At 45.6% G+C, this 15,264-nt stretch overlaps 2 protein-coding genes across 9 annotated transcripts in view; both read right to left on the reverse strand.

Annotated features, from left to right (window-relative positions):
• Window positions 1-2,741: 2,741 nt before the first annotated feature.
• LOC127072005 (methyl-CpG-binding domain protein 2) lies at window positions 2,742-7,134 on the reverse strand. Of its 2 annotated transcripts, XM_051011986.1 has the most exons (5): window positions 6,854-7,134; window positions 6,547-6,688; window positions 6,128-6,181; window positions 5,464-5,709; window positions 2,742-5,331 (listed from the first exon to the last, which is right to left on the reverse strand). In XM_051011986.1, exons 1-5 carry the CDS (start codon window positions 6,982-6,984, stop codon window positions 5,233-5,235), a joined length of 672 nt encoding a protein of 223 aa, XP_050867943.1. In that variant the 5' UTR covers window positions 6,985-7,134; the 3' UTR covers window positions 2,742-5,232. The 2 variants fall into 2 exon arrangements, with proteins under 2 accessions (XP_050867943.1, XP_050867952.1); XM_051011995.1 differs by lacking the exon at window positions 6,128-6,181.
• Window positions 7,135-7,273: 139 nt separating this feature from the next.
• The window catches only part of LOC127071932 (protein groucho-like), an 83,079-nt gene continuing 75,088 nt past the window's right edge, over window positions 7,274-15,264 (reverse strand). For 4 of the 7 annotated variants that reach the window (XM_051011774.1, XM_051011813.1, XM_051011764.1 and 1 more), the window contains 6 exons: window positions 11,703-11,843; window positions 11,341-11,623; window positions 10,994-11,252; window positions 10,641-10,916; window positions 9,941-10,544; window positions 7,274-9,843 (listed from right to left, as the gene is read on the reverse strand). In XM_051011774.1, the coding sequence (XP_050867731.1) occupies window positions 9,736-9,843; window positions 9,941-10,544; window positions 10,641-10,916; window positions 10,994-11,252; window positions 11,341-11,623; window positions 11,703-11,843 (1,671 nt within the window). In that variant the 3' untranslated portion in view covers window positions 7,274-9,735. The remainder of the gene's footprint in view (window positions 9,844-9,940; window positions 10,545-10,640; window positions 10,917-10,993; window positions 11,253-11,340; window positions 11,624-11,702; window positions 11,844-15,264) is intronic. The other 3 variants (XM_051011794.1, XM_051011804.1, XM_051011784.1) reach the window with 3 other exon arrangements.

The following is a 15,264-nucleotide window of genomic DNA, read 5'->3' on the forward strand; positions in this document are numbered from 1 at the left end:
AACGGTACCGACTTTTCAAACGCTGTATTAATAAACGTTATTGAATCTTGTCGCGCCGGGACGAATCATAAATCTCAACGAGAAATAGGTAAATGTTATTAGTCAAAGTTTCGCTCGAAGGTAATCAGTTATCAAGACCTACTCGTCGTCGCAACAAAACAAATGAATCATTCCTTTCCCCCGTGATCCCTCTCTCTTTTCGAAGAAGATTGTTTTCCAAAACATCGGATGCGTTATCGACTTTGTCAGATGTGAAAAATAAGACGAGTATGAATAAGACGGAGGGGTTAAAGGGACTCTGAACCTTTGGAAATAGTTGCCTTCTCGCGACGGCGCGCCGATCTGGCTCCTCTTCGGCGTCCAGCGTATTTTTAGCGCGTGCAACCGGTTGCCTTCCACGGCGATCATTGTCGTTGCTTTGCAAAAGCGCTCCCAAGAGCCGGCCCTCCCGTCCTCGGCAAGGTGTGCAAAGCCGATGTAGCGCTGGCGCGGCGCTGAATCGCTTTCGCGCGACCGTGCGAGAGAACATTTCTTTCGATTTCGATCGAGCGGGGTGTAACAACGCGGGAGAACCGCATTGCTGGCCTCTGAGTCGGCTGCCGTCTGACAATGAGTCGCTTCTAGCCGTACCGACGAAGACGACGACGAACTGGGAAGCTTCTCCTCTCGATAACGACAGACGATCGTCCTTTCTCCTTGCGTAGCGTTTATCGTTTAATCTCGTATCGACGAGAATTTACCAAACGCGTATCATCAGCGCGTGCATTCTATTTTCGTAACGAACGTTTAGATCTAATCGTATTGAAAATTGCTAAGGTATAAACGCCATCACGGTGATTAATTTTTTTTTTTATAATTAATATTCGATCGTTTGTTACTTTAAACGATCACGGACAAACGCGCGATCTAATGCACGCATTCGAGTTTTCATTGCTCGCGAGACGGGTCTTTGTAGGAGTGAGAGAGAGAGAGAGAGGGACAGACAGACAAACCGCCGAGAAGAGGGTTTCGGTCAGAGACGCTCTCGGCCATGCTCTCCGTCGCGGGAGGCCACACGATTTTGCGGGTAACCGGATATTAAGCGATAGTCGATCGATATCTCGATAATTCGCTCTCCCGGATAGATGCATCGTTGCGTTCGCAATCTCTAGGACGTCCTCGACCTTGTCCCCTCCTCCTCCTCCTCCTCCTTTGAGTCGTTATATTTCGACGACGATCGGACGTTTTTTTAATGAAATATAACGTCCTTTTTGTCTTTAATAAAGCGAGATCAAAGAAATCGCTCGAGTTTAATAAAACATTATTCTCCTTTGTTTCTGAAAGCTAATGGAGATGGCTTTTGAATCATTCTACGATTTAAACGTTATTTATTTTCTAATGCGCCGCGAGACGAGTGCATACAGCACGTAAATTTTTCTTACGTTCGGAAGGTTTCTTGCGACACCCTTGCTGGTGTCTGGAGTCTGTGGCACGAGAAGGGGAAGAAAAGAAAGAGAGAGAGAGAGAAAGAGAGGAGGGAGGTAGAGAGGGAGAGAGAGAGAGAGAGAGTGGTAGTCTTCGATCGAAAGAAGAACTTGGTTGTAGGAGAAGCGAAAGGCGGAGGGTCGAATGGAGACGACGAAGAAACGTAGAAAAGGGAGCGCGAGCGAACGTCGAGAGAAGAGGGCCGCTTTTCAGACGGTTCAATAGATTTCGATCTTTTTTCTGCGCTCGAAACGGAACGGGACAACAATGGAGCCAGACGGAAAGCGAGAGCGGTCTTTAAGCTTTCCTATGTACGCTCGATAAATAAAAACGTCCTGGGTATATAAAATATGTATACATATATGTAGGTAGCTATACGTATATATTTTGTTATATAAAATATCGAGACCGTAAAAAGAAATTTTATCTTTGAAGAATATTAATATCGTTATACCTATATCGAAAATCGTTAGGCGTTTTCCTATGTAAAGACGCTACATAGAAGTTTCGTTGTGTGGGCCCGTAAAACGGGAAAAGGGAAACAAATGGAAGGTAGAGAAAAGATTTCGAGATAGGTCCCAAGAGCGGAGGCTGCGGAAAGCGTGGCGTTCCGTGTTCGAGCGAAAAGCCACGGCTATGCGTGCGTGCATTCTCTCTTCTTTCTCTTCTCTTCCCTTCCCTACCCTACCCCTCCTCATCCCTCATCCCTCTTGCCTCCGGACCCCTCTCCCTCTCCTCTCTCGCGCAGCCTACGAGAGAGAAAGTCAGTCGACATCGATTACGTGTTGCCAGTTGGGAGTCGAAGGTCCCCCAGCTGTTCTTCCGTCGAGAGACCGATGGACCAACGCCTCCTTTAAAGAACGTCGATTTTTCACGTCTTTCGGGTATGTCGGCTGCGAGAGAGTCCACTCTTCGAGAGATGACATACGCCAAACAATGAACTCTTCTAGGAAGATTGAAATAGACGGTAAAGGATCGATAAAATAAAACTTTACGATCTCGAGACAGCCATGTGACCCGTACTATCCTCCTTCCGACGTGTCTACGTCTTATTTTCGTTCTTTCACGTACGAGTCGACTCGAACGTTATCAAAGATCGATTACATTGCGTAATGAGAAAATAATGAGAAAAAAATGTGTGCGCCCATTTAACGATTCGTTTTCGATCGACTCGCTTCCTTCGCATTTGCACGTATCGGCTTCGGTATTATTTTCGTGCCGTTACGAACGAACGGTGCTGCCGTTGACTGCCATTCCCAAGAGACAGATGTTTCGTGAAAAATCGTGCTCGCTTCCGGTCGGCTCGAGACTTCGAGGCGAACGCCTATGTACCCGCTGGTCAACTCGGTCAGCTCGTTCGACTTCCGTCGGTCGAACGCCTGCTCGAAAGATCGATAACGCTTCGTTCTACAGTTCGCTCTATTTATATGCGAGTATCGCACGAGACGGATTATATTCTCCATTAACTTCGTTTCCTCTTTCCGGAGGAAAAAAAACAAGGGAGAAGCGAAAAAAGTTACAAAGTTGCGTCTAATCGGGCTCAGAATTTCGATCATTTAATCATTTTCTTTTTTCTTCCGCTATTTCCTATACTTGATTAAGCCTACGTCGGAATATTTGTCTTCCTTAAGAAAGAACAATAAATCAATTCCGGCTAACGAACCATTTGTACCGAGTATCGCTATCGAGAAAAACACGATGTTCCTCGAAATTGGGCACCCCGACGTCTTTTCTCGTGCTCATCAGCCTCGAGCTAATCCATTCGATCCTAGCAAGGAGAAAGCTAGGGGTAGTGGAATGAGAACGAATCGCGTCGGACCGTAGGGTGTCGCGTACGTCGCTACGATGCGGGTTTTCCGCCATTATAGAGCCAATAGAGCTACAATTTACTCGTCCTTCTTTCGACTTTAATATTTGTACGTGCTCGCATAGACGCACACACGTAAGAAGGTAGATTGAAATGGGGAAGAAATGGAACGAGTCGCAAAGATTTAAAAATGGTGCAGGCCGAGGGTAAGGAACGATCTGGTTCGATCGCGACGTCGAGGAGGAAAAAGGGCGAGCCTTTTGGCGAAACAGCACGGGGAAACAGCTGTTGGACGATGATGGTGAGAAAAGGACGACGAGGTTGAGGGCCTCGAAGAGTACGAAGAGGGAGAGAGAGGAAAAAAAGAAGGTTACCACCTGGCTTACCTGGCTGTTCGTTCTGGCTTACCTGAAAAGCTGGCGATACGCCATTGTACGTACTATATACCTATTATATACCTGGGGGCCTCGGGTATTTCTTTTGTTGACGAGTTGAGCTCCGAACGAAGGCACCTCGTCTACCCGTTCCCAGACGATGGCACGAGTCTCTCCTTCTCCCACTCTCTTTTTCATTTTATCCTCTCTTGCTAAGGCACAACAACGCGAGTTCACTCTTCTTCTCTTATTCTTATTCGTCTTCCCTACGTACGCGAAATAGTTTTTTTTTTCTTTTTTTGAAACGATTCGAAAAAAGTCGTTCTCTTCTTTTCGCGCTTCTCTTCTGTCTCCGTCTAGCCGTGAGACCTTCTTACCCGTCGTTGTTCGAGCGTAACGTCGTTCGCAAGAAAAAAAGAGCTTTATTGACCCGGGCTCGTTCGCCCTGATCGTCGAGTACCGACGATTTCACTCTAGGTACACTTTCTTTCTCTCTCTCTCTCTCTTTGTGTATGAGATCGCCCTTCTCGTCTTCTCTTTCTCTCTCGTTTGCGTCACTCGACGAGAATTGCGAAGAAAGATCGAGTCGTTGCTAAAGAGCCAAGTCCTACAACGTAATAATAAATATGCCGTTCTCTTCCACACCCCATTTCGTTCTTTCTCATGTTCCATCTTTTCCTTCGCTCTAATTATATACGTAATCGCGACGAGACTTTGACAAGAGTCTACGTTTTATTTCCGATTACTGCAAGTCGAGTTTTTCTTGCTCGCATCTAAAGCGTTCTCCAACGAATCGTTTCATTTCTATCGCGTTTAGTCTTGAAATATTTAGAGTAGTTTGATCGATTTTAAACGCTGTTGTCTACCTCTCAGCAATAGCGTCTACCTCTTCTCCTTCCTTTCGCTTTATTTCCTTCAATCTCCCTTATATCTTCTTTCTTTTTCTTGGCTTGTACCAGAACAAGATCGAATTTCCTACTACACGCTCGATCGTTTACGACAATATCGGATTACGAGTGGTTGTCCTTAGCGCTTTCCAACATGAACGATTTCAATCTGATTAATTTGATCTTTCTTTCGTGCAACTCAGCTGAAGGAAGTTTAATGACCTAGAATCCGATTGCGTGTGCATCTTTCTTCGAATGTTGCGTCTCGTATTTGCGAGACATTACGTTGCGTTGCCTGGTAATGCCAGACGAGAAAGTTGCTGGATGGAATATTAAATGTTGCGATAGCGACCAGTTAACGAAAGTAAGGACGCATTAATCAGAATGTTAACGTAATAGATTACAAATCGTGGTTTTTCCGTCGAGATAAAGCGTTCGTCCGAAAGGCATCGACTTAAGACTAAATTAACACATAAGAAACGTTTCGCCTCGATCTCCGCCCCTTTTCTTTTCGATCTTTCTTAGTTTTTCTTTTCTTTTTTTCTTTTTTCTTTTTTTTTCTTTCTTTCTTTCTTTCTTTCTCTCTCTCTCTCTCTTTTTTTTTTTTTATAAAACATTTATTATAAAAACTGATGCGTGATATAAATTAAAACGAACTTAAAACTAAAGAATGTATTATCGATAATATGGCTAACAGACTTTACGTAGGCATCCCTCGTAGCGCCTCTTGCAATTTTTTTCTCGCTAGTGCTACACGATCCTCTTGTCGCTTGATGTCTTCGTCCGCTATGGAAACAGCCTTTAAAGACACACGATTTTAATGATTCGATTTAATTTTTCGTAAAGCGTTCGACCGCGAGTACGACGAGTGTTTAAAATCGTTAGATGGTTAATGATCGAGTACTCTGTCGAAAATTACAAACACTTCTACCTGTACGAGGGGTTGATCGGGATTAAGAAACACTCCAGGATTTTTTTCCAGTGCCGTTTTAGATCCTGTTTGGCCCGTAACAGGTTGAGAGGATACGTGAAGAGCCGTGGCTACGCTTTGTAACAAAGTTTCTTCGGTTATATACGGTCCTACCGGTTTAAGAGACTTCGGTAAATCCATTGCGTCAAACTCGTATCCATCTGGATCGCATGCTCTGAGACCTTCTAAACGTTTCTCCCAAAATAGCTGCAAAATTACGGTCGTAGTTAATTAGGGTGGTAAGGTTAGCCGTGTCAAGACTTGTATATCGGAAGTGACTAACGTATAAAATAAAAGTATATAATTACCATCGATGCTACAACAAAAGGTTACTTCACAAAATAAATATTTAATGTCAAACTATATATACCTTGCAAGGTGAGTATTACGTGGGAAAGTAAAGTAGGATAAAATTGAAAAGCTAGTAAAAATGAAATTAATTTCTAACGTACCAACAAATCCATCGCATCGACTTTCTAAGAGAAGCATTTGCATCATCATATATCGTGGTATGCGCAAGTACAATGCATTACAATAGGGATTCGATGCAAAGTTTCCACAAAAAGTAAGATACAGTAACGTAAAATCATACGAACGTTTTGACGAGCGCGTTAAATAGAATTACCTGCTTAGGCTTATCTTGGGAGCCGTATTTGCCATCAGCTTTATCGGCTCCTTCCTAAGGGAACGATTGGACGTTTGTAACATGAGAATCAAAAGGGAAGGCACACAAAATGGTTTCGAATGTTTCCTATATTAGAGCGATCCCTTCTTAGAACGTTTCTCTGATGTACATAAATCTTTGGAAAAAGCATGCCATATTTTTAAGTATCATACGTATGGACGAAGAACGGAGAGAACGATTCACTGCGGTAGGGTGTATCAAAGTCGTAGTAACTTGTCTCATAGAGATTACTTAACGTGAAATAAAAGTAGGTGCTAGCGGATTCCATATAAAAGATACATTATCGATATGAAAAACCATTTCTTATAAGGTCAATACCAAAGGGACCAGTTTTACGTCCCATTAGTACGTCTACTAACCTGTTTTGGTTTCTCTTGATTACCATGCTTTAAATCCTTTACTTTTCCCTCTTGTGTTTTGTATATAGTAACCGGTTGTTTAAATATGGAAGCAGTTTGCCTTATAGGCGGTACCAACGATGCGTCGTTCCTTACACCACGGCTAAAACAAATATAACCAACCAAACGAATGTAACCACTGGATACGTCCGACGATCTATCACTTTTATACAATCGATCCCACGGGTGATATTTTCAATCGAGATCCCGTTACGACGTTCGATACGTCCTATAAATAATACCATAATAATTATCGTTAAATACATACCTGTAATAATAAACGTCAACCTTTCCCGTAGACGTCAATTGATTTTGACTTTTTCTAGCCGTTTCCTCCCTCGTTGACCAATTGGTCGGTAACGCCGAAGGATATTTCTTTTTCTCCACGGACATGTTCATTTTGCCGACTATTTTTATTACACTAAACAATAAATAATCGAGATAAAATACGGGATCAAGAAGGAACCCTACGCGCTTCACGAACGGCCATGTCGTAATTCACCGGTGAGCGTTGGTTAAACGCTCCGACGCGTGGCAGCACTGTCGCTTTAGTACGTAGTTACGACGAAGTGGCGCTGCGATCGACGTTCGAACTACGCCAAGGTCCGACGTACGATCGTTCTCATTCGTCGCAAAGCAGGGAGAGAGGAAAGTGCGAGGGTAGGGATGCAAACGACAAGTCGAAATGTATATATAGATATAGATGATTTAATTGCCGAAAAAACAAATCTCGCATAGTTATAGGAACGATATGAAAAAGTGACGAAAGAAAACATTAATTGTCGGCTGTCTTTTCTCCGGTTATAAATGACCGTTCTTTCGATTAGCGCGCAGTCGGTGCGCGAAGCACGAGTAGTTTGGAGGTACGATGATTCGATGAACGCGGGATAGGAATAAAAGGAAAAATTGTAATCGTCGCAGGCATCGAATTTGCGATTACTTTTGTCCGCGTTGTGTATGTATGCTCTCTCTTTTTTTTTTTAATATTACCGTAAAAGAATATCGATTCTGTACACATTGATCCGTTAAAGATAATAAACTATTGAGTCTTCTTGAGGTATCGTTGTTTCTATTGGTCTATATCGTCGTCGCGACTGTGATCGTCGTCACAAATCGTGTCGTTTGACCTCTCCGTTTCAGAAACGTTCAAAAAATCGATCTCGTTCGACTTTTGCGACGATCACAGCGTTTCGAGTAATGCGCGTTCAGTGACGCGTACGTATCTGTCCTGCGGTTTTTTGCGTTTGTGTCATCCTGTAACAAAATATAAATCTCCGTATGCATTGGCTGCTTCCGCCGTTCGGCTTGGGAGAAGGGGGATAGCGTTTAATAATGGCGTCAACTAGTACCCTACTTTAGGAGGCTTCTCTTTCGACATCTTTTTAATTAGCGCGGAGAGGGACAGATAGAAAGAGGGAGAGGGGAGAGGGGAGGGGAGGGAGGGAAGAGAAAAGTAGAAGAGACAGAGCGACAGAGTTGTACGAGCAAATCGCTATCGTTGGCTTCGCGCGCGAGTCTATATCCCGTCGATGATACGGACGCAAGCTCGTACGCCGACCGAATTTGCCGATGCGCGATGGCCTAAATCTAAGTTTACGGTCATAAAAATAATTTGTCAAATATTTGTCTAAAATACGTATGTATGTACGCGTTAACGAAGGCGTGGACACGCATTTTATCTTCGATCGATGTTTGCGTCACAGTGAAATGTATCCGTCTAAGACGATCTCAAGGACAAAATTATTTTCCTGTTTATCGATACAAACAAAAGAACGAGTCTCGCACGCGAGTCGACTCGCGTTTGCAGTAAACCGCTCGAACTTACGATACATACATACGCGATCTGTAAAATAACATACTATACTCTTAGTACACACGTCGAACGCACGTTCAAGCTGCACGCACGCGATCGATCCTATGAACACATTCGCACGTAGTAAGAGACTGGCAGTTGTAAAAGGACTAACGAGAGTTCAGAGATACGCTCGAGACAATGCTTACTGCGAGAATAACGGGCTTCCGCGTACGAGCTCGTCGATTCGTCGGACGTGATGATGCCTAAAGCATTTCGAGTACGCGCTCGTTAACATAACACAGAATGGAGATAGATTTCGAAAAAAAAAACAATACGACGATCGACGTAACGTCGAACGTGAAAGAGTGTGCTCGAACGAAATATTTTCTAAATCAAATTACATACTCTTCGTAATGGAAATACGGACCAGTCGTCATGCTTCTTACGTTCTCGAGCTTTTTCTAAACAACGTCACAGCGCGCGATCGACAAATGATTCCATCCATAAATGTTACATTCGCATTGTTTTGGCATAAACGCTCTTTCTATACGCGTGTTCGATATATTTTGCGTTGGTTGTGTTTCTTACGTATAATTCTGTATCACGACACACATTCCTACTACTTTCGACGAGTTGTGACGCACTAGATCGGCGTTCAACGCGTCGACGAGCACCCTTGCCGATTTTACGATCGACGAGGATCAAGCGCGAAAATGGAGAACGACGCGTACGACGAAGTGCACGATATCGATCGATCGATCGCTTCTCTCGCAATCACACGTAAAAGATATACTTATAGCATCGAGTCTTCTATATTACATTAGCAACATATTACACGCACCGTCGGACTTTTACCTCCTATCGTTTAGAGAGAATTTCGTACAAGAATCTTCACGTCTCCTTCCTCGTTCGTACCTACTTATTACCAATTTTTCCTATACAATCTTAAATAACTAAGCGTTTCTCGTCTGTATCTCTGTCTAGCTATATATATTTATATATATATATATATACGTTTGTGTGTGTGTGTGTGTGTATGCGTGTATACTCATAAAGTAACGTTCGTCCAACGTACGAGCGACGCAGTTTTCACTTTTGTCATCACCGTAAACGTCGGTACTTCTTTAATTCGGGTTCTAGCGTCCGTCTTGTATCAGACTTAAGAGGCAACAATGTTCTTTTTTTAACTTCGTCCGCACCGTCGTCGATAAGTGATCTCTTCCAGCAGTCGACGAACAAACTCGTTGTCACTCAAGAAACATACACTGTCTCAAGCCTTGACGCGCAACGACGTTCGTTGAGATTCTCACGCGTTTAATGTTCTTCGAATGTCGAAGCGTTATCGAAAGAACGACTCAATAAATCACTTCGTAGACGGTGGCTTTTTTGTCCCCTGATCCTGTCACTATGTACTTGTCGTCGTTGGAGATGTCGCAGCTGAGCACCGACGACGATTCCTTTGACTGCAAACGAGAAAAGAAAGAAATGGTTGAATTTACGTTGCGTTGTGTCGGTTCGTTGGATGAGAGAAAAAAAAAGAAGTGGAAACGCGAGGATTACCTGGAATATCGATGCTCCATACGGCGTGCGCCAAGCGTTCAACAAATTATCTTTGCCGGTCGAAACGAACCATTTGCCGCAGGAGGCAAAGCGTAACGAAAGAACGCAAGATTCGTGCAAATGCAGTTGGAACTTGTCGGGTTTCGTTGCGTGAAGAACCTCGACGTTCGAATTTTCCATTCCGACCGCGAGCCACTCGTCGTTCGGGCAATAACCGAGAGAAAATATCTGCGACGTGAAATCGTGTTGCTGCAGCTGCCTACCCTCTCGAAGATCCCAGGAACGTACTGTGTTGTCGAGACCACCGGTCCAGAGTTTCGAGCCGTTCGCAGAGATGTCGATGCAAGAGGCACCGTCCGTGTGACCTTGGAATTGTCTGACCAACGTTTGATTTTGAAGATCCCAGACGGCGATGTTTCCGTCGCTGCAGCAACTGAAGCAGACCTTGGAGTCCGGAGAGATCGCCAAAGCGTAACAGGCAGGCGCGGAAGAAGTTAATTCCGCTTTGATTCTCGGCGTTGGACTCGCCAGATCCCAGATGCTCAAGTTGCTCGCTTCGCCGCCCACGATGAGCGTCCTACCGTCCGGTAACAGTTTGACCGATCTGTAAGTAGCGACAGAGAAGACGTCTTGGTGAGTAACGTAGAGTAGAATCCGACGGAGGAATATCGTCGAGGAGCTTATAGATGGTCGTTCGAACCTGATGTAATTGTCTCGTTGCAGACAGTCGAGTTGGGAAACCGGCTTCGCGCTGCCGCTCCCGCCTTGACTGATGTCCCAAACCTTGACGCAGCCCTTGCCACCGGTGTAAACGTACTTCGTCGGATTGGAGATCGTCACCGCACAGACCACTTCGCCGTGAGTGAGAGTATTTATTTGACGCGCGTGCCTTGGTATTCCCGGAGCTGCGAGAGCGTCGGGTGGAAACGGTACCGGTTGCATCTGTCCGTCGCTCAACACGTGAAAGCTGTAGGCTCTGCGAACGGGAAAAGCTTCATATACCGGCTTTTCCATATCGTAGAAAGGCGTAGTAAGGGCGGAGAAAAGACTTACGGTTTTCCGCCGGGTACCCCGAGAGGTCCGAGAGGTGCTCTCATGCTACCGTGAGGATCGTAGAGCTGTTGAAGCGGCGGTCTGGCGGGATATCCGTTCAAAGCGGCAGGAGGATAGCCGAGCATGTCCACGTGAGGTCCCGCGGGCGGGTGATGAGGCGGAGGATAATGAGGGGGATAGGGGCCTACCGCCGAAGCGGAGACCAGAGGCTTGCTGGAACTCGATGGTTTTAGGCCACCCGAACCCGAACTACTGCCACCTGACGAATAAACATTTTCCTCTTATCTAAAGTTCCTTCGGTAGATCGATCTATGGAAAATAAATAGGGTAGAGACGCGTCGACGTACCCGCCGAAGTAGGCGTAACTGGTTTCGAAATGGGAGTGGTAGCTTTTTCTCGTTCCTCCATTTTCTTCGCGGACGGGGTACTGGCGTTGCTACTGGTACCGCTTCTAGGCGACGGAGGTGGCACTTCTTTTTTGACCTGTCCGCTCAACGGCACCGAGGAAGGTCCTAGCTTGTCCAGGCCATTCTCTCTCGGCGAGGTAGTACCATTCGCGGCCGGACTCGTCGGTCCTTCGCTCGCGTCGTCGACCACCAAGTCCTGGTCGCTCTTTTCGCCATCGCTTTGCTGTCGCAGAGAACGTGCACGGCTTTATTAAGGCGAACCGAATGATCTTACGACATGGAGTAACATGCGGGCTACCTACATGGCCTATGTCCTTGTCTTGCTCCTTCTTCATCTTTTTCAAGTGTAGGTGCTCGTGATGCTGAGGATCCGGCGTGCTACGGGGCCTGCTGTACTTTTCGCGTTCCGCCGGCGATATCGAGCTTCTCTGAAACGTTAAAAACTTCGTTACTTGCTTTTATTGCGCGTATTGGGTGACTTGAAATAAAATGCATATCGGTGAATTAAAATAACGTACTTGAATATTCATGGAAATTCGATACGACTCTTCCGACGAATCCAAAATTATTTTCGCGTTATAATTTGGATATTCGATCGATCGAATCCTCGCGGACGCGTCGAGAGACGATTTTCGTAAGCGTTAAACGCTCTCGCGCCGCTGAAAATAATCGTCGCGACCGGCCGATTATGTGGGTGTCACCGAGAGCGAGCTCGGTGTAGATAATCGTTTACACGTAGAAGAGAGGGATGGAGAGAGAGAGGGAGAGAGTATCGGATGTGGGGTGTTGCGGAGGAGGCGATAGAGCGAGTGGAACGAGGAGAAAGTATCGAGATCGAGGGTGGCCTGTAAAACGAGGACGGTGTTAGAGTGTATCACGTGGATCTCTCGCATCCGCGATACGAGCCGCTCTTTCGCGCACGGTTAATGCGATTTCGCCGATTTCATCGCGGCTTTTTACGGCCTGCAATTTTGCTCCTCGTTGGATTTTCACGGAAGAGTCGTGAGAGAGGAAGCCAGCCAAAAGATCGCTCGCAACGAAACCTTCCACTCGAGTCGGACAATTTTCAACTTTTTCGGATTAAATGAAGAGATGTCTTTGCGAAAACTTCTTTACGAGATCACGCTTCAAATCCTCGATTAAAATCTCGAAGGAATTTGGTAACACTCGTGTATACACCCGGCTAAGTATCCCCTTTGTTGCCGAGGATCGTATCGTTGAGCCGATACCGCTTCCCTCGCGCAACGATATCGAACGGTCGTAAAAATTCCGGAATCGTATTTCGAGTAAAACTAGATGGAAGTGATATTAAAGAGATAAATCGATGCTACACCGTTATCCTGTTTCTTCGTATAACAAGAAGAGCCATCGATGCGTCCGATCTATTTCTTTCTTGCTCTTTCCTTTTCGAACGAAACTTTTACCGAATTATCATCTCCGTCATATCTCGCGATGACAATGAATTATTTAAATAAAAAGAAAATGAGAACGGAGTATGGCTTTCGAGAGGAACAATATTAATAAAAGTCTCTTTCTTTCGAAAGGACACTTATCGACATATAGCGACATCCACCGACAGTGGAAGATATTATCGAAAGAGAAGTTTTACGAGCGACAGTTTTGTCGTCGATACAGTATAGCATTTTCTCTCTCTTTCTCTCTATCTTTCTTCCGTCTGTTTCCCTCACTCTGTCGATTAGATATCGGTACCCTTTCCTAGCCCCGATAACAGCGTACCATCTTGCAGAGCACCGTAAACCATCCCCCTTTTGCCTCGACCATCCTCCTCCGGCACTTCCGAAGTAAATCTCCTCTTCTCAATTACCCCGTCCCTGTTGCCACCACCCCGGTACTTCATCCACCAATAGCAACGGCAACGGTGGTGGCAGTGGCGGCGCCACCTTTAGCTCGGTCCATTACCTCGACACCTCGCTATCCTCTCCTCCTTTTCCTCCTCCTCCTCCTTCTCCTCCTCCTCTATGACCCTAGCAAGCTCATCGAGTGGAAGGAAAATAAAAAGGAAAAAAGAAGACGGCTTTCGAGTCAGGATCGCGTAGCTAAAAGGACGATCCTTCTATCGACGAAGAGAAAAGAAAAAAAAAGAAAGGAAAGAAGAGAAAAGAGAAGAGAGAGAGAGAGAGAGAGAGCGAACGGGATGATTCGCGATTAAATCGACGCTCGGCCGAAAACGATTTTTAGATTTGCAGAGGGATGATAAAGCGTCGGGTCTAATGGCGAATGAAAGGTGCTTCGGCGCGTGGAAAGAAAGCGCCTCCGTTCGATCGAGAGTAACGAACGCTTTTAGTCGACTATTTTCGCAGCCGTCGTTCGTTTAACTGGCCGTGAGCGATAAAAAGTCGAGCGAGATTGAATTTATGGAGGAAGATTCGAGCTCCCATCGGTATTCGATACGAGTGATCGACTTCAAAGCGAGAATGTTCGTAAGGTATACGCTTCGTAGTTTAACCCGTTAAGGGGTTGCTACTTCTTGCTCTTCATCTTTGTAATCTTCTCGTTCATAACAAGAATCTATGAAGAGAGGATGGATGGGATTAGATGCTTTGAGAAAAAAATCTTGTAGAAGATACAACAACCTCTTGACGTATAAATAAAATCGATGAGAGACAACGTTTTATTTACACTCGCTCGAGTTTTTCATCCGAAGAAGGTAGTCCCGGGAAAAAGCAGAAAAGAGCGGGTGGAAAGAGAACGAGGGGGAGAAGGAGAGGGAGAGGGAGAGGGAGAGAGAAAGAGAGCAGTGGCTGGAAACACGCGCGCAAACACGTACGCTCGCACGACGAGTATTTCACGTAGGGAGGAATCCCCCAGGGAACCATATTACGTGCTTCCATCGAGTTTCCTCGCGTAAAGACCTCCGGAGAGATCCTTTTCCTTCTCACCGAAGCTGCTGGAAGAGAGGACCGTCTTCTCGTTATCCGGTAATGGCAAGCCACTATTTATCCGGACGAGGGCAGCCCGAAGAAGCAGATGGTATACCGCTTGTATTCCTCAAATGGAAAAGCCAAAGAAAGAGAAAGAGAGAGAGAGAGAGAGAATGTCTTCGTTGTCCTTTTCCTAGCTCGACGCGACGTGCCGAGGGAAAACGAGGATGTGATATAGGAAAGGGAGGAAGAGGGAGAGAGAGCAAACTACAAAGTATATATCTGGGAAAACCGCATTCTCCTGGTAAACTCTCAGAAACATTAATAATCGAATAATTCGATCAAAGACGAGAAAAATCTGGCACGGTCGGTTCTTCCTATCTCTTCTTTCCTTTCAAAGTACATAGCCGAAAAGATGGAGACGTTCCAAAAGTACCCGTATGCCGTGGCACGAAGACGGACGATCTATATAAACTGATCGTAGCTCAAAGGCTACGAGGAAAGAACGTCTTTCTTCGAGATCCGCGTTACAAGCGATCTCGAAGCGACTCGTCCTCCTTCCTCCTTTTCTAGCTGCTATCGAACCGTCGAAGAAGAAACCTCTTTCCGCTCTCGTTACGTGTCGTCTTCGAGAACAGCGATATACCGAGTAGGACCGAACTCGAGAGAAAGAGAAAGAGAGACTCGAGTGAAGAGGACGAGAAGAGATAGAGGTTGTTGGAGGTGGAGGGAGAGAGTAGACGGCCTCCATTCACGTAAGTTTACTTACAGCAACCCCACCGGGTGGATATACCCACACCACTCTTTCCGGCAAAGAGGGTTCGTGTCTCGATCAATATGGGGGTTGGTAGCCTCCGAAGAAGAGGCGGTGGCGTGGGTGGAAGCGAAGGAAGCGTCGTGGGTGCACCATAGATATATAGACTTTGTAGTGTTAGGGACGACTTGGTCCGCAAGCAAGCAGCCAGCCAGGCAGGCAACTTGG

This window comes from Vespula vulgaris, chromosome 1, assembly GCF_905475345.1.
Source record: "Vespula vulgaris chromosome 1, iyVesVulg1.1, whole genome shotgun sequence".
Classification (NCBI taxonomy): domain Eukaryota; kingdom Metazoa; phylum Arthropoda; class Insecta; order Hymenoptera; family Vespidae; genus Vespula; species Vespula vulgaris.